Source organism: Cnephaeus nilssonii, assembly GCF_951640355.1.
Source record: "Cnephaeus nilssonii genome assembly, chromosome: 21".
Classification (NCBI taxonomy): domain Eukaryota; kingdom Metazoa; phylum Chordata; class Mammalia; order Chiroptera; family Vespertilionidae; genus Cnephaeus; species Cnephaeus nilssonii.
The window spans coordinates 7,592,157-7,614,646 of NC_137092.1; the positions used below are offsets into that span (position 1 = coordinate 7,592,157).

The 22,490-nt window shown below is 37.6% G+C and overlaps 1 protein-coding gene across 7 annotated transcripts in view; it reads right to left on the reverse strand.

Moving 5' to 3' along the window:
- Positions 1-22,490, reverse strand: part of ST7L (suppression of tumorigenicity 7 like) — a 147,639-nt gene that overhangs the window by 99,144 nt on the left and 26,005 nt on the right. For all 7 annotated transcript variants that reach the window (XM_079761211.1, XM_079761214.1, XM_079761212.1 and 4 more), the window contains exons 10-11: positions 10,620-10,692; positions 7,627-7,729 (exon numbers count right to left, since the gene is read on the reverse strand). In XM_079761211.1, the coding sequence (XP_079617337.1) occupies positions 7,627-7,729; positions 10,620-10,692 (176 nt within the window). The remainder of the gene's footprint in view (positions 1-7,626; positions 7,730-10,619; positions 10,693-22,490) is intronic.

The following is a 22,490-nucleotide window of genomic DNA, read 5'->3' on the forward strand; positions in this document are numbered from 1 at the left end:
TCATGCCTCTTGCTTTTCCCTAAAAATATAAAAAATCAAGGCTACCTTGGAAGCTATAAAAAAGACATAACGATGTATGGTCTGATGGTTTCTTTTATAACTCTAAAACCATGCCTTTGCTTATACTCAAATTCACTTTAATTTTGAATTGCTTTGATCTTTATAATTTACCTTTAGATTACTTTGTTTCTACTACTTTGTAAATCTTACAACAGCTTTTGACCAAAAGCAATATAATTCTGACCTGAAGTAATGATAATGCTTTATAATCTTCCTCTTAAAAGCAGAAGGTTAAAGAAAAATCTCTCTGAAGGCATCTGAAATTAAGGTACTTTGGTCTTGATCAGTCATGCACACCAAGAACCAATTTATCTCTGCAATTAGTTTTCTCAGTGCACATTCTATGAGATTGGACAGGCAGGCCGAATGCAAAAAGTCCACATGGGTGTGTATTGGGGGGAGACTAGGGACGGTTCCCACATAGAAAGTAAACAAATTCTCTATGAATAAACTGAAAACAGAATACTACCTAACAGCCTCAGGAGCAAAGGAAAGTGATCTTTTACTGAAAGAAGATGGAAGGGAGGCTAGAGAGGACATTGGCCACAGGAAAACTCCTTCCCACATGGTCCTACAGAGCAGCATCTCAGTGGGTGAGCATTTCACTTCTCAACTCTTTCACCTAGGCCACAGTATGGCCTCCCTGTTTTCTAAGTTTGGGTCCTAGACTTCAACACCACTTCCCCATTTCTCCTTTTACTACTGCTATGCCACTTAGAATGTCAATAAGGTGCCTGATTCCCTCTTCTCTTTTAAACATGCTGCTATAATATAGGTAGTTTGGCCAATGAAATGTAAGCCTGCTGCTAAAGAGCTAGTATCGTCTATGATGAATGGAATAAGTGTCATCCGACAGGTTTCAATTTCTGATCAACCAGACAAATAGAGTGTCATATAAGAACAATTACATGAAAGAGTAGCTCACTAACATGCATGGATTTAATGTTTTCAATTTCAATCATCTATGCTATCTCTAAACATCCATGACTTATAAAGCCAACAATTTGCTAAGGCACAAATTTGAATCACGAGGCTTGTGTACACGTGTGAGTAACTTACCTAATGAATAGCCCTCACTGGCTCTCCAGCATCCACATCTCAGCAATGTTCATTACCCATCCTCATGTTTACATTTCATGGGTGAAATTAAATGATGTGACGGTATTTTTAACTATGGAGATTCACAATGGTTTTAGACCATATTAAGCAAGAACCTCAATGGCCTACTATAATAAAAATGCTAAAGAATACCTTCTATAATAAAAGACAAATTTTTAAAAATGTATAAAAGACCTGAATAGACATTTATCCAAAGAAGATACACAAATGGACAATAAGCACATTAAAAGATGTTCAACATCATTAGTCATTAAAGAAATGCAAACCAAAACCACAATGAGATAGCACTTCACACCTCCTAGGATAACTATAATAAAAAGAAAGACAATAACAAGTGTTGACACAAATGTACAGAAATTGGAGCCCTCCCTCACACATTGCTGGTGGGAAGGTAAAATAGCACAGCCATTTTGGAAAACAGTTTGGCCATCTCTCAAAAAGTTAAACATATAATTACCATATCATCTGTCAATTCTGCTCCTAGGTATATACACTGAGTGGCCAGATTATTATTATCTCTGAACGCATAATAATCTGGCCACTCAGTGTATATCCTATATAATAAAAGGCTAATATGCAAATTGTCCCCTCAACCAGGAGTTTGACCAGCAGGCAGGCCGGCCAACTGCCCATGTCCCCTCTCCCTGGCCAGGCTGGCTGGACCCCACCCATGCATGAATTCATGCACCGGGCCTCTAATATATCTATATCTATATCTATATCTATATCTATATCTATATCTATATCTAGATCTATACACACACACACACACACACACACACACACACACACACTGAGTGGACAGATTATTATGCGTTCAGAGATCATAATAATCTGGCCACTCAGTGTATACAAGTGAAATCATGTGTTCGTGTAAAAACTTGCACCTGAATATTCATAGCAGCATTATTCATAATAGCCAAATAGTGGAACCAACCCAATTGTCCATCAACTGATGAATGGAAAAATAAAATGTGGTATATTCATACAATGGAATATTATTCAGACATAAAAAGAAATGAAGTCTTGAAACATGGCACTCTATATTATGCTAAGTGGAAGTCAGACACAGAAGGCCACATATTGTATGATTCCAAATCCATAGAGACAGAAAGTAGATTAGTGGTTGCCAATGATTGAGGGAGGGAGGAATGGGGAGTGACTGATAATAGGTTCAGGGTTTCTTTTTGAGGTAGTGAAAATGATCTAGAATTAGATAGTGGTGATAATCATACAACCTTGTGAATAGACTAAAAACCACTGAAATGTGTACTTTATAAATAGGTGAGTTTTGTCATATGTGAATTATCTCAATTAAAAGAACACCTTCTATAAAAGTCCTTGATGGTGGGATAATAAAGACTATGAGACATTAGAATGACTGAAATAGAATACTGTGGAATCATTAGAAGATATGAAAGATTTTCTATTGCAAAATAAAAAATCTGACCATTTCTATAGTAGCTGAAAGATGAACAATCCTTTTCTTGTTTGGTGACTAAAAAAGAAAATGTGCCAAAACCGGTTTGGCTCAGTGGATAGAGCATCGGCCTTCGGACTGAAGGGTCCCAGGTTCGATTCCGGTCAAGGGCATGTACCTTGGTTGCGGGCACATCCCCAGTGGGGGGTGTGCAGAAGGCAGCTGATCGATGTTTCTCTCTCATTGATGTTTCTAACTCTCTATCCCTCTCCCTTCCTCTCTGTAAAAAGTCAATAAAAAATATATATTTTAAAAAAGAAAATGTTTGCTGAACCAAAGTCATAGTTAGGTAATGAAGCACAAGTCAAAAACTATGAAAACATACTGTTCTAATTTTTAACTATTACTATTATAGTTACTGTACACTGAAATTCATTCAGTAGATTAAAAAAATCTGTACAGGCAATCAATATTAATGAAATATCTAAAGCAAATTCATAGCCTGAAGAGATTTATGTGATCTTTCTCTATTGCACATCTAATAGTTTCCAGCTTTAACAAATTGCATAGCTCTAGACCTACAGCCTTTCTGTTGTAGTTATGTGGAAAGTTGCCAAAAAATGTTTCCTGCTAAAATAGCTTTATCCTTTGTCATTTTACTGGTAAGATTCATAGAACATTTGACAAATTTGCATAATAAATTTGTAAGATTAAAAGATTTAATATATATATTTAAATGTCACTGTTTGTTAAGTTAAATAAATTATGACCCACAGTTGAAGTTTGAAGATAAAACCCATAAAGCCTTTATGTTTGTTTGGCTGTAGCTGGGAGTTAGGAATAGAGACCTTAAGGGGGTGGGGGTGGGGCGGGGAAAGAACCTTTACATACTTCATCACTTGTAAAATCCTAACAAACACAGACAGCCACAGATTCCAGAGCACTCCCAGTTCATATAACACTAGTGTTATTTAAGTGCGATATTATCCTGTTTGATAACACCCTGCTTAAAAAGTCTATTCACAAATAATAATGTAAGGTTATACTTAGCTGGATATTTTAATAGAGTTGAATTGTCAACTGGCTATGACATAAAGTTGGGGGGGAAATAGGTAAATTTCTACCTATAAATAAAAATGATTTTAAATTACATACACAATACATATTTTAAAATATAGACAATTATTACATATATGTATATATATATTTAGCAGTTTTATTGAGGTATACTTTACATATACATATAACAAGATCACCATGTAAGTATATACACTGAGTGGCCAGATTATTATGATCTCTAAACGCATAATAATGTGGCCACTCAGTGTGTGTGTGTGTGTGTGTGTGTGTGTGTGTACATATATATATTAGAGGCCCGGTGCATGAATTCGTGCATGGGTGGGGTCCGGCCAGCCTGGCCAGGGAGAGGGGACATGGGCAGTTGGCGGGCCTGCCTGCTGGTCGAACTCCTGGTTGAGGGGACAATTTGCAGATTAGCCTTTTATTATATAGGATATACACTGGGTGGCCAGATTATTATGCGTTCAGAGATCATAATAATCTGGCCACTCAGTGTATATATAGTTCAATGATTTTTAGTAATTTATACAGTTGTGTAACCATCACCACAAAAAGTTCCCTTGTTCCTGTTTGCAATCAATCCCCACTCCCACCGCCAGTCCCAGGGAACCACTGATCTGCTTTTTGTTTCTACAGTTTTACCTGTTCTAGGAATTACATATAAATAGAATCATACGATATGTTGTGTCTGATTTCCTTTATTTGAGGTTCATCTATATTGTTGTACGTATTTATATTTTGTTCCTTTTCAATGCTAAGAAGTGTTCCATTTTATGGATATACCACAATTCATTTATTTATTCATCTGTGTGAATTATTTCAAATTTTTGGATCCTGTGAACAATACTGCTATGAACAATTGCATACAAGTCTTTATATGGAAATATGTGTTCATTGCTCTTGTGTAGATACCGAGGAATGGAAATGATGGGTCATATAGTAAGTACATATGTTTAGCTGCAAAACTGTTTTCCAAAGTAGTCACACTATTTTACATGTACAGCAGTAATGTATTAAGTTTCTCCACATTCCTGCCAACACTTAGTATTGCCAGTCTTTGATAATATGGGCATTCTAGTGGGTATCAAGTATATCATATTGTGGTTTTAATTTGTATTTCTCAATGGCCAATAATGCTGAGTATCTTTTAATGTGCCTATTAGCTATTCATGTGTTTTCTTCAGTAAAATGACTACTTATATCATTTGCCAAAAAAATTTTTTTAAATATGTTTTTATTGATTTTCAGAGAAGAAGGGAGAGAGGGAGAGAGCAATAGAAACATCAGTGATGAGAGAGAATCATTGATCGGCTGCCTCTGCATGCCCCCTACTGGGGATCAAGCCTGCAATCCAGGTATGTGCCCTTGACCAGAATCGAACCTGGAACCCTTCAGTCCAAAGGCCAAAGCTCTAGCCACTGAGTCAAACTGGCTAAGGCCCAAAAAGATTTTTTAATACTGCTTGTATCAGCCAGGGAAATACTCCAAAACATAATTGAGATCTGTTGCACTGGGGAACTTATTATTTTCTACTCCCATTATTGACTCCTGGCTTCCATCAGCCAAGCTCACCTTGGCATGGTTTGGATTCGAGAGCTAATTAGTTTTGTGCTGGTAGCAAAGAGTTCATATTGAGATGATTTTTTAAAAATACTTTTTTATTGATTTCAGAGAGGAAGGGAGAGGGAGAGAGAGAAACATCAATGATGAGAGAGAATCATTGATTGGCTGCCTCCTGCGTGCCCCATACTGGGAATTGAGCCCGCAACCCGGACATGGGCCCGGATGTGGACCCTGACAGGGACTCGAACCAGTGTGCCCTGACAGGGAATTGAACCGTGACCTCCTGGTTCATAGGTCGACACTCAACCACTGAGCCACGCCAGCTGGGCTTGAGATGATTTTTAATACCCAGCAGATTATCTTTCTTTATGCTGTATCTCTTATATTGCATGTTACTTTTGGTATCAGCTTTATTCTTTGCCCAGTATACTGGTATGATAGTTCTGCTGATGTTTTATTGTTTATTGGTGAACATAACTTCATTAATAGTTTTTGGAAAACTTATCAAACTCAAATGATAAGTCTTCTTCATAACCCACTTGGAATTATTCCTAATAAAGTGATAAAATATGTAAAAAATATTTTGAACTAAATTATGCAAAAATATTACATAGTATGCAGTTAGACTGTGCTTAGAAAAAGGTTTACAGACTTAAATAGATGTACTAGTAAGAACAAATGCTAAATATTAATGAATTAAATACCTGTGTAAGAAGATACAGGAAATAAAAAATAATAAAATAGGGCCAAAGAAAGTTGAAGGAGGTCATAAAGAGCAGAAATGAATGAGCCAGAAAACAAATAGTAGAGAGAAACAACAAAGCCAGAGCTCGGTTCTTTGCTCCTAATAAAATGGATAGATCCCTGGAGAATCTGGTCAAGGAAAAAAATAGGTAACTAGTGTTAGAGAGAAAAGTGGATATTATAACTCATCCCACAAATATTAACAAGGTAATAAAAGAATTTTATGAAAATTTATGCCAATGAATTTTAAAAATATGATGAGGTAAATTTCTAGAAAAATATAACTCACCAAAACCAACACAAAAAAGAAATAAGAAATTTAAATAGTTATGGAATGGTTAAAGAAACTGAATTTGTAATTAAACTATTAAACTAAAGAAATAAAATTTATAATAAAAATCCTTCTCAATAAGGTGGTTTTATCAGCTAATTCTATCAGTTGTCTAGGGCAGAAATAATTTTAATTTTACACGAATTATTCCACAGAATAAAAAAAAGAGGGACCATTCCTTGTTTTATACAGCCAACAACAACAACAAAAATATAAACTAAAAAGAAAAGAAAAGAAGGAAATAAACACAAAGTCAGAATAATGGGTATCCTTAGGTAAGAGGGAAGAGGTTGTAATTGGGAAGGGCAGTCAGGTAGGCTTCTGGGGTCTGGCAGTATTGTTTCTTGACGTAGGAGGTAGTTTACACTAATTTGCTTTATAATAAATCATTAAGATGCACATTTCTGTGCATAAACTTTGCTGTATGTGTATTATAATTCATAATAAAAATTTTATTTAAATATATGGGACCAGTGTCACTTAATAAGAGAATAGTATAAATATTTGTTGACTCTCATTCTTAGATTTCAGTAGTTTTCTTAACTCTATCTTTACTCACAACGTCCATTTCTTGGAGATAATTTTTTAGAGATTAATCTCTTTAATATTTATTAGCTTCCAAATTCTATCAACATACATTATACTGAAATAAGTCATTATAATTTACATTTTCTCATAAATACATCTATTGAATATTCTATACTGCCTAACATGGGACATTGTTTTTAAAACGCAAAATTTAATTATGGATGATAACAGAGATTAACCAATAATCTGTATGTCTGCAAGGTGCATATTATAAAGACAAATGAGATGGGACCAAATAAACATCAACTCAGCAGTTTTTCTGGGAACCTGCACAATCTATTTCCTATCATTGATCATTTTAATCTATTTGTTTTCAATCTTTGTCTATTCAGCCATAGTTCAAAACCCAGGCATCTGTTTAGATGTAAAAAGCTTTCACAGTAACAGGAAATTTGATTTAATGATCTAAAAAATGAATGATCTTTTATTAAGACCAAGCCATTTTACTTCTTTAAAACTATACTAGAAGGAACAGCTAAGTGAATTTCAAATTCTATTTTGACAGCAGTTACAAAGCCTATAGTGAACTACTGTTCCTACCCATCTTTCTAAACAACTTTTAACAAGTCCTTTAAGGTTAATAATAAGCATCAAAATATAGTGGACTAAAACAATTCCAACTCAAATTATGGAGACGAAAAACCCAAACTTAGGTCTGTACACTGTCCTGAGTTTGATAAACTTAAATAAAAGTAGTATTTTTTATCATAAAGTTTCTCACTTTTGGAACATGAGGATTAAATTCCACAGCTCTATGAATTGCTTCCACAGCGTTAATTTCCGCTGTGCTTAACCCTCTTCTGGAGGCTGTTTCTGGAGAGAATCTGTAAGAAAACCACAAAATTAAGAAATGAATATTAAAAAAATATATGGATTTAGATCATAATCTAATCAGAGTTTCTGGTGATGATCAAAGACAAAACCAAATAACTACTAAACATCAAATTAAAGCCTTGGTCCAACATATAATAAAGACAGCGTAAGAAATGGAAATCTTCAAATTTAAGTAACGAAAGACTTCAGAAGAAGACCACTGAAGGCACACTTTGGGGAAAAGAATAAAATATGTAAGGCTACATGGGGATATCCACAGAATCTCCCAAAATAGAAGTACATTCTTATTAAATTTTCACAAAAAGGAAACAGACTGTGAATACTCCATTCCAATTCGTATAAGTAGTAATCTAAAGTAACCAACCTTTTGGTTGGTTTCTGGACATCTTATTTGTGGAATAAAGTGGAATTCGTTAAAGGCAGCCACAAATGCAAGAAATACAGAAAAATTCAGAATTACAATCTCAGAACAGATAGTATGAAATTGTTTCCCCTAGCACACATCTTGTCATTATCATAGCTACTATGTACTACCACGTGTACCAGTTACTAATGCGGATTTTTTTCAATAGATGGAGTTACACATATGTTGATATATATGCAATTTGATATGTATGCTATTTTGTTGTATTGACAAGCTTCAAATTTTCATATGTCAAATTTTCTGAAGGTGTTAAAATCCTATCTAATAAAGGAGTAATATGCAAATTGACCATCACTCCAACACACAAGATGACCGCCCCCATGTGGTCAAAGATGGCTACCCCCATGTGGACACAAGATGTCTGGCAGGGGAGGGCAGTTGTGGGCAATCAGGCCAGCACGGGAGGGCAGTTGGGAGGGACCATGCCTGCAGGGGAGGGCAGTTAGGGTGACCGGGCTGGCAGGGGAGGGCCATTGGGGGGGACCCAGGCCTGCAGGGGAGGGCCGTTGGGGGCAACCAGGTTGGCAGGGGAGGGCAGTTAGGGGTTACTGGGCCGTCAGGGGAGGGCAGTTAGGGGCGACCAGGCCGTCAGGGGAGGGCAGTTAGGGGCAACCAGGCCTGCAGCGGAGGGCAGTTGGGGGTGACCAGACTAGCAGGGGAGGGCAGTTAGGGGCGACCAGGCTGTCAGGGGAGGGCAGTTAGGGCAACCAGGCCTGCAAGGGAGGAAAGTTGGGGGTGACCAGGCCTGCAGGGGAGGGCAGTTAGGTACGACCAGGCTGGCAAGGGAGGGCAGTTAGGAGTGACTGGGCCAGCAGGGGAGGGCAGTTGAGGGCAATCGGGCCAGCAGGAGAACAGTTAGGCGTCAATCAGGCTGGCAGGGGAGTGAATAGGGGGTGATCAGGCTGGCAGGCAGAAGCAATTAGGGGCAATCAGGCAGGCAGGCAGGCAGGTGAGCAGTTGAGAGCCAACAGTCCTGGATTGTGAGAGGTGTGTCCAACTGCCCATTTAGGCCCGATCCCAAATGGGCAGTCGGACATCCCTCGAGGGGTCCCAGATTGGAGAGGGTGTAGGCTGGGCTGAGGGACACCCACCCACCCCGTGCACAAATTTCATGCACTGGGCCTCTAGTCATAGATATTTTTACACTTAAAAATGTCGAATTTCATGCCAAAAAAACAGCATTTGTGGGAAGTTTTAATTCATTACTTTATTTTGAAGAAAAATGCTGCTGAAAGTTATTGTATACTTTGGGAAGCTTATGGTGAACATGCTCCATGTCAAGATACTTGTGAACACTGGTTTAAATGTTTTAAAAGTGATGCTTTCGATGTGAAAAACAAAGAACATCCAGGTCAACCGAAAAAGTTTGAAGACCAACAATTACAAGCATTATTGGATGAAGATGCGTGTAGAACTCAAAAACAACTTGCAGAAAGATTAAATGTTGCTCAGCAAACAATTTCCGATAGCTCACAAGCAATGGGAAAGATTTTAAAGGAAGGAAAAATGGGTGCCACATCCACTGAATGAAAGACAAATGTAAAACCTAAAAGTCATCAGTAAAATGTTGCTTCAACGGCATGAAAGAAAGTCCTTTTTCATTGAATTGTGACTGGAGGTGAAAACTGGATTTATTTTGAGAATCCCAAATGTACAAAATCATGGGTTGATCCAGATCAACCATCAACATTGACTGCAAGGCCAAATCGCTTTGGAAAGAAGACAATGCTCTGTGTTTGCTGGGATCAGGAAGGTGTGGTGTATTATGAGCTTCTAAAACCAAGTGAAACCGTTAATACTGATCACTACCGATAATAAATAATCATTTTGAACCATGCTTTGATCGTAAAATGATCAGAATGGGCCAGAAGACACGGCAAAGTCATTTTGCTTCATGATAACGTACCATCACACACTTCAAAACCAGTTAAAGACATGTTAAAAGATCTATTGGGACAGAATCCACAAATTATCTGAAAGATGGGGGAAATTTGTAGCTAGCAATGGACATTACTTTGAATAAAGCACTTTTGATGTTTCTCTTGAAATTATCGTGTTTTCTTTGATTACAAAATCCACATTATTAACTGGTACACCTGGTATATGTACTTTCTGTCTAGCATTGTTTTACGCATTTAGTACACATAATCCTCATAGAACCACCCTACAGTACTATTATTCTTATTTTACAGATGAGGAAGAGACTCAAACTGATAAACTTGCCCAAAGAACCACACCTGGTATACGGTATACTTGAATATGACCCTAGGTTTACTTCAGCTCTAAAAACCTTGCTCTTTCCACTACACATTGTCAGAAGTCTCAGAGCCTCCTAAGATCAAGGTTATTCAGAAGGAAGTAGAAAGGAAAGTGAGCAGTGCTCAGTCAGTGGATGGCAAACATAATACTGAGTTCAGCAGTCTTTCTAAATTATTGTAGTTCCCATAATTACTTACTTATCTGAAACAGTCCTTGTCTTCAACAGTGCTGCTGTATAACAGATTGCTGCTGACTTTGGAAGGCTTATATCTGTAATAATAATTTCCAATTTAGGTAAGAATTACCAAAAATATCTAAAGACAGTTTTTAATAAAAATAATTCAACAGATACAATATAGTACTAGAAGCATGTGGACATGTAGTTGGAAGACCTGAGTTTGAATCTTGATTCTACTATTTACTAGCTATGCATCCTTGAACTAGCAATTTTTTTTTTAGTGTTGCTGTCACATTTTAATTCAGAAGTCAGTATAAAAGTTTAAAACATGTAGCAAATTGTAGTGAGACAGGAGTAGGTTTTTTTCTATAAGCAATTTTTAAAAAAAATATATTTTATTGATTTTTACAGAGAGGAAGGGAGAGGGATAGAGAGTTAGAAACATCGATGAGAGAGAAATATCAATAAGCTGCCTCCTGCACACCCCCTACTGGGGATGTGCCCGCAACCAAGGTACATGCCCTTGACCGGAATCGAACCTGGGACCCTTCAGTCCGCAGGCTGACGCTGTATTCACTGAGCCAAACCAGTAAGGGCTATAAGCAACTTCTTTAACCTCAGTTTTCTCTTCTCAAAATAAAAAAATGGTACTTTTCTGGAAGAAATTAAATTAACGTATGTCTGTGAAAGCCCTCAGCATAATGGTAAAAAGTACTCAACGAATGTTTATAATAATCTGCTTTCAAAAAATACTATTCAGGGGGAAAGAGCTGGAACTACTATGTAAAAACTCTACCTATTCAGAGAAAAACTAAGATTAAAAAAACAATAGAAATATTTAATAGTAGTTAAATCCAGGTAATACAACCATGGGTGATTTTAATTTTTTCTTTTTCCTATGATTTTATATTTTCTACATTTTCTTAAATGATAATTTGCTATAAAATAAAAGATTAATCTGGAACTGTAATAAATTATATAAATATTTCTTAAAGGATGCACAAAATAGAAAATCAATTTTGATACACTTCATAAAACGAAAGATAAAAATCATTTGATTACATCAATAGATGTAGAAAAGCATTGGAAAGATTCAACATCTAATATTTATGATAAAAACTCTCAGCAAAGTGGGGATAAAGGGAACATACCTCCAAATATTAAGGCTATATATGAAAACTACAGCTAACATCATAATCAGTGACGAAGTGTTGGAAGCTTTTTTTTCCTCTAAGATCGAGAATAAGACAAAAATGTCCACTTTCACTACTCTTATCTATAATAATAAAAGTGTAATACGCTAATTAGACCAGACAGCCAAATGACCTTTCGGATGTCCTTCTGGACAACCTCCTGAATGAAGCTGGGCTATGAGGGCTGAGCCCCTTGCACAAATTTTGTGCATAGGGCCTCTAGTTCAACATAATTCAACATAATATTGGAAGTCCTAGTCACAGCAATCAGACAGAAAGAGAAATAAAAAGAAAATTGGCAAGGAAAATGTAAAAATGTTACTATTTGCAAATGACATGATACCCTAAAGATTCCACCAAAAATATATTAGAACTAATAAATGAAGTCAGTAAAATCTGAGAATACAAAATTAATATTCAGAAATCTATTGCATTTTTATACACTAGTAACAAACTATCAGAAAGAGAAATTAAGAACACAACCCCAATTATAATTGCATCAAAAAGAATAAAATACTGCCTGGCCGGTATGGCTCAGTGGTTGAGCATTGACCCATGAACCAGGAGGTCATGATTCGATGCCCAGTCAGAGCACATGCCTGTGTTGTAGGCTTGATCCCCAGTGGGGGCATGTAGAAGGCAACCGATCGATGATGTTTCTCTCTCATCAATGTTTTTAACTCTCTATCCCTTTCCCTTTCTCTTTCTCTAAAAATCAATAAAAACACATTTTTTTTAAAAACAGAAATACATAGAAATAAATTTAACCAAAGAGATAAAAGATCTCTGCTATGAAAACTATAAGACATTGATGAAAGAAATTGAAGAAGATACAAATAAATGGAAGGATATACCATGCTCATGGATTGGAAGAATTAATATTGTCAAAATCCATATCACCCAAAGCAATCTATGGATTTAATGTAATCCCTATCAAAATACCAATGGCATTTTTCATAGAACTAGAAAAAATAATCCTAAAATTTATGTGGAATCATACAAAAAAACACATAGCCAAAGCAATCTTGAGAAAAAAGAACAGAGTTGGAGGTATTATGCTACCTAAATTCAAATTATATTACAAAGCTATAATAATCAAAACAGTATGGTCTTGGGTGGCACAAAAAAGACACACAGATCAATGGAGCAGAATAGAGAGCCCAGAAGTAAACCCAAGCTTATATGGTCAAATTAATCTATGACAAAGGAGGCAAGAATATACAATGGGATAAAGACAATAGTATTGGAAAAACTAGGTAGATAAATGCAATAAAATGAAACCAGACTACTTTCTTATACCATATACAAAAATAAACTCAAAATTGATTAAAGACCTAAAACCATAAAACTCCTGGAAGGAAACATAGCCAATAAACTCTTTGACAATGGACCTACCAATATTTTTTTAAATATATCTCGGAGGGCAAAGATAATAAAAGCAAAAGTAAACAAATGAGACTACGTCAAACTAAAAAGCTTTTGTACCACAAAATAAACCATCTACAAAACAAAAAAGCAAACTAGTGACTAAGATCTCTTTAAAAAAGATCTCTCTGAAAAGGGGTTAATATCCAAAATATATAAAAAACTCATACAACTCAACATTAAAAAAAAAAATTCAATTAAAAAATGGGCAGAGGGTCTAAGTAGACATTTCTCCAAAGAAGACATACAGATGGCCAACAAACACATGAAAAGATGCTCAACATCACTAATAATCAGCAAAATGCAAATCAAACCACAATGATAAATCACTTCACATCTGTCAGAATGGCTACTATCAAAAAGACAACAAAGAATATGTGTTGGACAGAAGGTGGAAAAAAAGAAACCTGTTGTAGGGATTGTAAACTGGTATAGCCACTATGGAAAACAGTATAGATGTTCCTCAAAAAATTAAAAATAGAACTACCATATGACCCAGCAATCCAACTTCTGGGTATTTATTCAAAGAAATCCAAAACACTAATTCAAAAAGATATGCACTCCTATGTTCACTGCAGCATTATTTACAAGAGCCAAGATATGGAAGCAACCTAAGTGTGCACTAATAGACAAATGGATAAAGATGTCATACATAGTATATACAATAAAAAAAGAATGAAATTTTGCCATTTGCTACAACATGGATGGACCTAGTGTATTATCCTAAGCGAAATAAGGCAGAGTGAGAAAGACAAATACTGTATGATTTCACTTATATGTTAAATCTAAAAAACAAAATAAATGAACAAACAAAAAAACCCCAGAAACAACCAGATAGATACAGAGAACAAACTAATGGTTGCCAGATGGGAGGAGTTTGGAGAAAATGAGAGGAAAAGGTGAAAGGGATTAACAAGTATCAACTGCCAGTTATAAAATTAGTCTTGGAGCTGTAAAGTACAGCATAAAAAAATATCTCTATATATAAAAGCCAAGCAACCAGAACAACAAAATGACCAGAATGATCAGTCACTATGGCACGCACTGCGATGGCCAACCGGCCCAATCAGGCCCCGATCAGCCCCCTCAACCATTCACAGCCCCTCCCCACAGCCGGCGGGCCAACCTCCCGTGTCCCCTAACCCCCACCAGCCCGGCCGCACCCCACTGTGCACAAATTCGTGCACTGGGCCTCTAGTAGTCAATAATATTGTAATAACTATATATGAAGTCAAATGGGTACTAGGCTTATCTGCTGATTACCTCATAAGGTATACTAGTATAATAGTAAGTGCCTAATCAATATGATATATACCTGAACCTAATTTAATGCCATATTAAATGTCAACTAAAATAAAAAATAATGCCTAAAATAATATTATTAGGAGAGTAAAGCCATAGAATTCCTTTGAAGTTTTAGATTTTATAGATGTTCCAGCAAATGAAGAACCAAAGAACTAAATTGCTTTTAAAACTTCACAATTCTAGAATGGTAAGAACCGGGGACTCATAAAAATAACTGAAAACACAGAAGCATATCTAATTTGCATATTAGGCTTTTATTATATAGGATTATAAAAATTGTTAAGTTGTGAGTTTTATTTTAGATTTAATGAATCAGGTCCTATCCGCTGTTTTATATTTGGTTCCTAAGCTTGTTCATCATAAGCATCATAAGCAGGCCATGCATCTGATCAGTTACATATGGAAAGAATTTCTCATAAATTTCTCCATAAGCCCACAGTATTCTGAAGCACTTCCTAAGAATTCCAGATGTTTAAAAGAAATAAACTTCTCTTTCCAAGTGTAACACATTTCAAACCTGCCAAGTCATAGGGATTCCCAAGCTAATGGGTAGGAACTTACAAATGGACAAGTGTGAATAAAACTAGTATGTTCTCTTATAGTGAAAGATATGATCAGAAGCATTATGCTAGTTAGGATATATATGCAGCTTGTGTTTAAAAGCTGATGACTCACTCAGAATGAGGAGAAAGGCTATGCTTTGTAGAATTCTCCCAACTCCATTTGTGTTAAATTTGCACTGTTATAGTATAACTAGAGCAGTGATGGGCAACCTTTTGAGCTTGGTGTGTCAAACTTCGCCAAAAAACTGAGCATAACTCAGGTAGTGTGTCACTTTGAGGAAAAAACATTATTTCGCAAATGTTTCATCCTCAGGAGCAGCAAATGTTTCATCCTTGGCATGCGGCTGCCTCAGCGGCCGCGTGTCATCAGAAATGGCTACGCGTGTCAGTGCTGACATGCGTGTCATAGGTTCGCCATCACTGAACTAGAGGCCCGAAATTCGTGCACTGGTAGGGTCCCTTGGCCTGGCCGGCGATCAGGGCCGATCTGTGGGGCGACTGGCAGGGTGATGGGGGGGGGGGGGTCCCTGCTGGCACCCACCTTGGCTGACCTGGCACCGCCCACTAGCCAGCCAGCCCCGCCCCCCCACCTCTGCCGCCACAGCAGGGCGATTAGGGGGCCCCCCTGCTGGCACCCGCCTTGGCTGGCCTGGGGCTTGAGGGCTGGGCAAGCTCCTGTGTTGAGCGTCTGCCCCCTGGTGGTCAGTGCACATCATAGTGACCAGTCGTTCCACCGGTTGTTCGACCCTTTGGTTAATTTGCATATTAGACTTTTATTATATAGGATAATAAAAATAGGCATTATATTGACTTCTTACTATTAGAAGACTAGTACGAAGAAATGGAATACCTGGATTTAAGTTCAGGCTTGCCACTTCCTGGCTGGGAGACCTTACCCAATTACTTAACCTTCTTCAACTCCAGTTTCCTTTTTACTAACTGGAGGTAATAGAGATACTTGTTCTACCACATCACAAGATTATTATAAATATAAAATAAGATAAATTATGCTTTGTAACTAAAAAGCATTGTAAAAATGTCATTCTGAATTACTCTTATACATACATACGAGAGGCCCGGTGCACAAAATTCATGCTCCCTCAGGCTGGCAGAAGGAGCCAGCCTGCACCCTCTCCAATCCGGGACCCCTTGGGGGATGTCCGATTGCCAGTTTAGGCCTCATCCCAGGGATCGGGCCTAAACTGGCAGTCGGACATCCCTCTCACAATCCTGGACCGCTGGCTCCTAATCGCTCACCTGCCTGCCTGCCTGGTCACCCTTTACTGCCCCCCCTGCCGGCCAGGTTGGCCCCAACTGCCCCCTCTGCTGGCCTAGTTGCTCCCAACTGCACCCCCTGCTGGCCTGGCCGCCCCCAACTGCCTCCCCCCGCCCCGCCACGCATCCTGCTGTTCAGTCGTTTGGTCATCCTGCTGGTCGCCCCTCGCAGCCTGCTTGTTCAGTTGTTTGGTCGTCCCTCACTAACCCCCCTGCTGGCCTGGTCGCCCCACGCAGCCTGCTTGTTCAGTTGTTCGGTTGTCCCTCACTAACCCTGCTGCCAGCCTGGTTGTAGGCAGCCATCTTGTGAGGGTGTGAGGGTCAGTTTGCATATTACCTTTTTATTATATAGGATTGCTAAGCAACTTCTGTTAGCCTTCCCTGACACTCCCAAACAAATGAGGTACCATCCTTTGTGCACAGCACCTCATACTTTTCCAACTATCTCAGCTAACACATCATGTTTCAATATAACTACTATTCATTTGTCTGTCTGTTCCACTAAACTGTAAATCCTACGAGAGCTAAGGCCATGTCCTTTTGTTCACCACTGTATGCCAAGTGCCTCACTCATATTAGGTACTCAGTAAACAAATCTTGACAAAAGAAAAGTTCCTCCTTACAGGCCTTTGCTTCCAAAATTCCTGATAAGGAAGATTCTTTTTTTTTTTTTTTAAATTGCCTCATCCTTTTATTTTATTTATTTATTTTTCAATTTTTTTATTAAGGTATTATATGTGTACATATCTTACCATTGCCCTCCCCACACCCCACTCCCATATATGCCCCCACCCCCCAGAGTTTTGCATCCATTGGTTATGCTTATATGCATGCATACAAGTCCTTTGATTGATCTCTTATCTCCCCCACCTCTCCCTAACCTTCCCCTTGTAATTTGACAGTCTGTTTGATGCTTTACTGTCTCTGTATCTATCTTTTTGTTCAAGTTTATAATGTTCTTTATTATCCATAAATGAGTGAGATCATGTGGTATTTTTCTTTCATTGACTGACTTATTTCACTTAACATAATGTTCTCCAATTCCTCCCAGGTTGCTGCAAATGATGAGAATTCCTTCTTTTTTATGGCAGCATAGTATTCCATTGTGTAGATGTACCACAGTTTTCTGATCCAGTCATCTGCTGACGGGCACCTAGGCTGTTTCCAAATCTTAGCTATGGTGAATTGCGCTGCTATGAACATAGGGGTGCATATATCCTTTCTAATTGGTGTTTCTAGTTTCTTCGGATATATTCCCAGGAGTGGGATTACTGGGTCAAATGGGAGTTCCATTTTCAGTTTTTTGAGGAAACTCCATACTGTTCTCCACAGTGGCTGCACCAGTCTGCAATCCCACCAGCAGTGCACGAGGGTTCCTTTTTCTCCGCATCCTCGCCAACACTTGTCGTTTGTTGATTTGTTGATGATAGCCATTCTGACAGGTGTGAGATGGTACCGCATTGTTGTTTTGATTTGCATCTCTCGGATAATTAGTGACGTTGAGCATGTTTTCATGTGTCTCTTGGCCTTCCTTCTGTCTTCTTTTGAAAAGATTCTATTTAGGTCTGTTGCCCATTTTTTTATTGGATCATTTATCTTCCTTTTATTAAGTTGTATAAGCTGCCTGTAGATGTTGGAGATTAAACCTTTATCAGTGATGCCATTTGCAAATATGTTCTCCCATGCAGTGGGCCTTCTTGTTGTTTTGTTGATGGTTTCTTTTGCTGTGAAAAAGCTTTTTATTTTGATGTAGTCCCATTTGTTAATTTTCTCTTTAGCTTCCATTGCCCTAGGGGCAGTGTCAGTGAAGAATTTCTTTTGGCATATGTCTGACATTTTGCTGCCTGTGGATTGCTCTAGTATTTTTATGGTTTCCCGTCTTATGCTTAATTCCTGTATCCATTTTGAGTTTATTTTTGTGTATGGCGTAAGTTGGTGATCAAGCTTCATTTTTTTGCATGTATCTGTCCAATTTTCCCAACACCATTTATTGAAGAGACTGTCTTTATTCCACTGTATGTTCATGCCTCCTTTGTCAAATATTAATTGAGCATAGTGGTTTGGGTCAATATCTGGATTCTCTATTCTGTTCCATTGATCTATGTCTGTTCTTGTGCCAGTACCAGGCTGTTTTGAGAACAGTGGCTTTGTAATACAGCTTGAAATCTGGTATTGAGATCCCTCCTACTTTATTCTTCTTTATCAGGATTGCTGTGGCTATTCGGGGTCTTTTTTTATTCCAGATGAATTTTTGGAGAGTTCTTTCAAGGTCTGTGAAATATGCCGTTGGTATTTTAATGGGGAGTGCATTGAATCTATAGATTGCTTTGGGTAGTATGGACATTTTAATGATGTTGATTCTACCAATCCATGAACATGGTATGTTCTTCCATCTGTTTACGTCTTCCTCTATCTCTTTTTTCAGTGTCCTGTAGTTTTCCGTGTATAGGTCTTTTACCTCCTTAGTTAAGTTTATTCCTAGGTATCTAAATTTTTTTGGTGCGATGGTAAATGGGATTGCCTTTTTAGTCTCTCTGTCTGTAAGTTCACTATTGGTGTATAGAAAGGCCATAGATTTCTTGGCGTTAATTTTGTATCCTGCTACATTGCCGAATTCATTTATTAAGTCTATGAGTTTTTTGACGGAGTCTTTCGGATTTTTTATGTACAATATCATGTCGTCTGCAAATAAAGACAGCTTTACTTGTTCTTTTCCAATCTGGATGCCTTTTATTTCTTCTTCTTGTCTAATTGCAATGGCTAATACTTCCAGTACTATGTCAAACAGGAGTGGTGAGAGTGGGCATCCCTGTCTTGTTCCTGTTTTTAGGGGAAATGTCTTTAGTTTTTGTCCATTGAGTATGATGTTTGCTGTGGGTTTATCATATATAGCTTTTATTATGTTGAGGTATGAGCCATCTATTCCCACCTTGTTGAGAGCTTTTATCAAGAAAGGGTGTTGGATTTTGTCAAATGCTTTTTCTGCATCAATTGATATGACTATGTGATTTTTATCTTTCAATTTGTTTATGTGATGTATCACGTTTATTGATTTGCGGATATTGTACCATCCTTGCATTCCTGGGATAAATCCTACTTGATCATGGTGTATGATCTTTCTGATGTACTGCTGGAGCCTATTTGCTAGAATTTTGTTGAGGATTTTGGCATCTATGTTCATGAGGGATATTGGTCTGTAATTCTCTTTCATTGTGTTGTCTTTATCTGGTTTTGGTATTAGGGTGATGCTGGCTTCATAGAAGGAGCTTGGAAGTGTTCCTTCCACTTGAATTTTTTGGAATAGTCTGAGGAGGATAGGTTTTAGTTCTTCCTTGAATGTTTGGTAAAACTCTCCTGTGAAGCCATCAGGCCCCGGGCTTTTGTTTGCTGGAAGCTTTTTGATGACTGCTTCAATTTCGTCCATAGTTATTGGCCTATTGAGCTGTTTAGATTCTTCTTGATTGATTTTTGGAAGGTTATATTTTTCTAGGAATATGTCCATTTCCTCCAGATTGTCCAGTTTGTTGGAATAGAGTTGTTCGTAGTATTTTGTAACAATCCTTTGTATCTCAGCGGGGTCTGTTGTTATTTCACCTCTTTCATTTCTGATTTTGTTTATTTGGGTCCTCTCTCTTTGCTTCTTGGTGAGCCTGGCTAGAGGTCCATCAATCTTGTTTATCCTTTCAAAGAACCAGCTCTTGGTTTTGTTGATCTTATGTATTGTTTCTTTGGTCTCTATGTCATTTATCTCCGCTCTGATCTTTGTTATTTCCTTCCTTCTGGTTACACTGGGCTTTTCTTGCTGCTCTTTTTCTAGCTCTTTGAGTTGTAGGGTTAAGTAATTTATTACCATTGTTTCTTGTTTTTTGCAATAGGCCTGTAGAGCTATGAACTTCCCTCTCAAGACTGCTTTCGCTGTGTCCCATAGATTTTGGATTGTTGTGTTTTCATTGTCATTTGTTGCCATGATGTTTTTTATTTCTTCCTTGATCTCTCTGGTGACCCAGTCCTTGTTTAATAGCATGCTGTTTAGTCTCCATGTGTTTGATTTCTTTGGATTGTTTTTATTGTAGTTGATTTCCAGTTTTATGCCACTGTGATCTGAGAAGATGCTTGATATAATTTCTATCTTCTTGAATTTGAAGAGACTTTGCCTGTGACCCAGCATATGGTCTATCTTTGAAAATGACCCATGTGCACTTGAGAAGAATGTATATTCTGTGGCTTTGGGGTGAAATGTTCTGAAGATGTCAATTAATTCCATCTGGTCTAGTGAGTCATTTAGGATTGCTGTTTCTTTGCTGATTTTTTGTTTAGAGGATTTGTCCAGTGGTGATAGTGGGGTATTAAAGTCTCCTACTATGATTGTGTTGCTATTAATCTCTCCCTTGATATCCTCCAGGAGTTTTTTTATGTATTTGGGTGCTCCTATATTGGGAGCGTATATGTTTACCAGAATTATTTCTTCTTGTTGGATTTCTCCCTTTAGTATTATGAAGTGGCCTTCCTTATCTCTTGTTAGGAAGATTCTTTTTAAAAAAATATTTATTAAATGTATTGGGGTGACATTGGTTAATAAAATTATATAGGTTTAAAGTGTACAATTTGCCCTAATCGGTTTGGTTCAGTGGATAGAGTGTCGGCCTGTGGACTCAAAGGTCCCAGGTTCAATTCTGGTCAAAGGCATATACCTTGGTTGTGGGCACATCCCCAGTAGGAGGTGTGCAGGAGGCAGCTGATCGATGTTTCTCTCTAATCGATGTTTCTAACTCACTTCCCTCTCCCTTCCTCTCTGTAAAAAATGAATAAAATATATTTTAAAAAAATAAATAAAAAAATAAAGCGTACAATTCTATAACACATCACCAGTATATTGCACTATGTGTTTACCACCCAAAGTCAAATCTCCTTCCATCACTGTATATTTGACACCCTTTTTCCTTGGCTATCTCCCCCCACTCCTTTTTCCCTCTGGTAACCACCATACTACTGTCTGCATCTATGATTTTTTTGTGTGTTTTTCTGTCTTGTCTGTTCATTTGTTGCTTTTAATTTTATATCCCACATGAGTAAAATCATATGGTTCTTGACTTTTTCTGTCTGACTTATTTTACTTAGCATGATATTCCCAAAATATCTGATTCTTTTTAAAAAATTTTGTATTAGTTTCAGGTGTACAGCATAGTGGTTAGACCATCATATACTTTACAAAGTGTTCCCCCCAATATATCCAGTACCCATTTGGCATCATGCATAGTTATTACAATTGAATTGACATTTCCTATGCTATCCTTTGCATCCCTATGACTACTTTGTGAAGTAGTGCCAATTAGTACTTCTTAATCCCTTCACGTTTTTCACTCAGCAACCATCAATCTACCAGTCAATGGACCATTACTTGACTATTAAAAAAGAATGAAATCTTACCATTTGCAACAGTACAGATGGTCCATTGTATATATGTACCACAGCTTTTTTATCCACTTATCTATTAAATGGCACTTGGGTTGCTTCCAAATCTTGGCTATTGTAAATAACACAGCAATGACCACAGGGGTGCATATATTCTTTCAAATTAGTGTTTTGGTTTCTTTGGATATATATCCAGAAGTGTAATCGCTGGGTCATAAGGCAGTTCCATTTCTAAAATATATATATTTTTATTTATTTTTTAGAGAGAGAGAAGGAGAGAGGGAAAGAGAGATAGAAACACTGAAGAGAGAGATCAGCTGCCTCCTGCAGGCCCCCCACAGGGATGGAGCCTGCAACCTGGGCATGTGCCTTGACCAAGGATGGAACCTGTGGTCTCTTGGTTCCTGGCTCCATGCTCAACTGCTGAGCTACACCAGCCAGGCAAGGCAGTTCCATTTTTAATTTTTTGAATAGTCTCCATACTGTTTTCCATAGTGGCTGCACCAATCTGCATTACCACCAACAGTGCATAAGGGTTCCCTTTTCTCCACATCTTCACTGACAGGTGTGAGATGGTTCTAATTGTGGTTTTAATTTGCATTCCTTAGAAGATTCTTAATAGCAACTTGTACCCATGGATTCTAAATATTGACTGGTAAGAATGATAAAAGAAAATCACAGAAATACTAGAATAGGATCGTACTTATGATTACATAA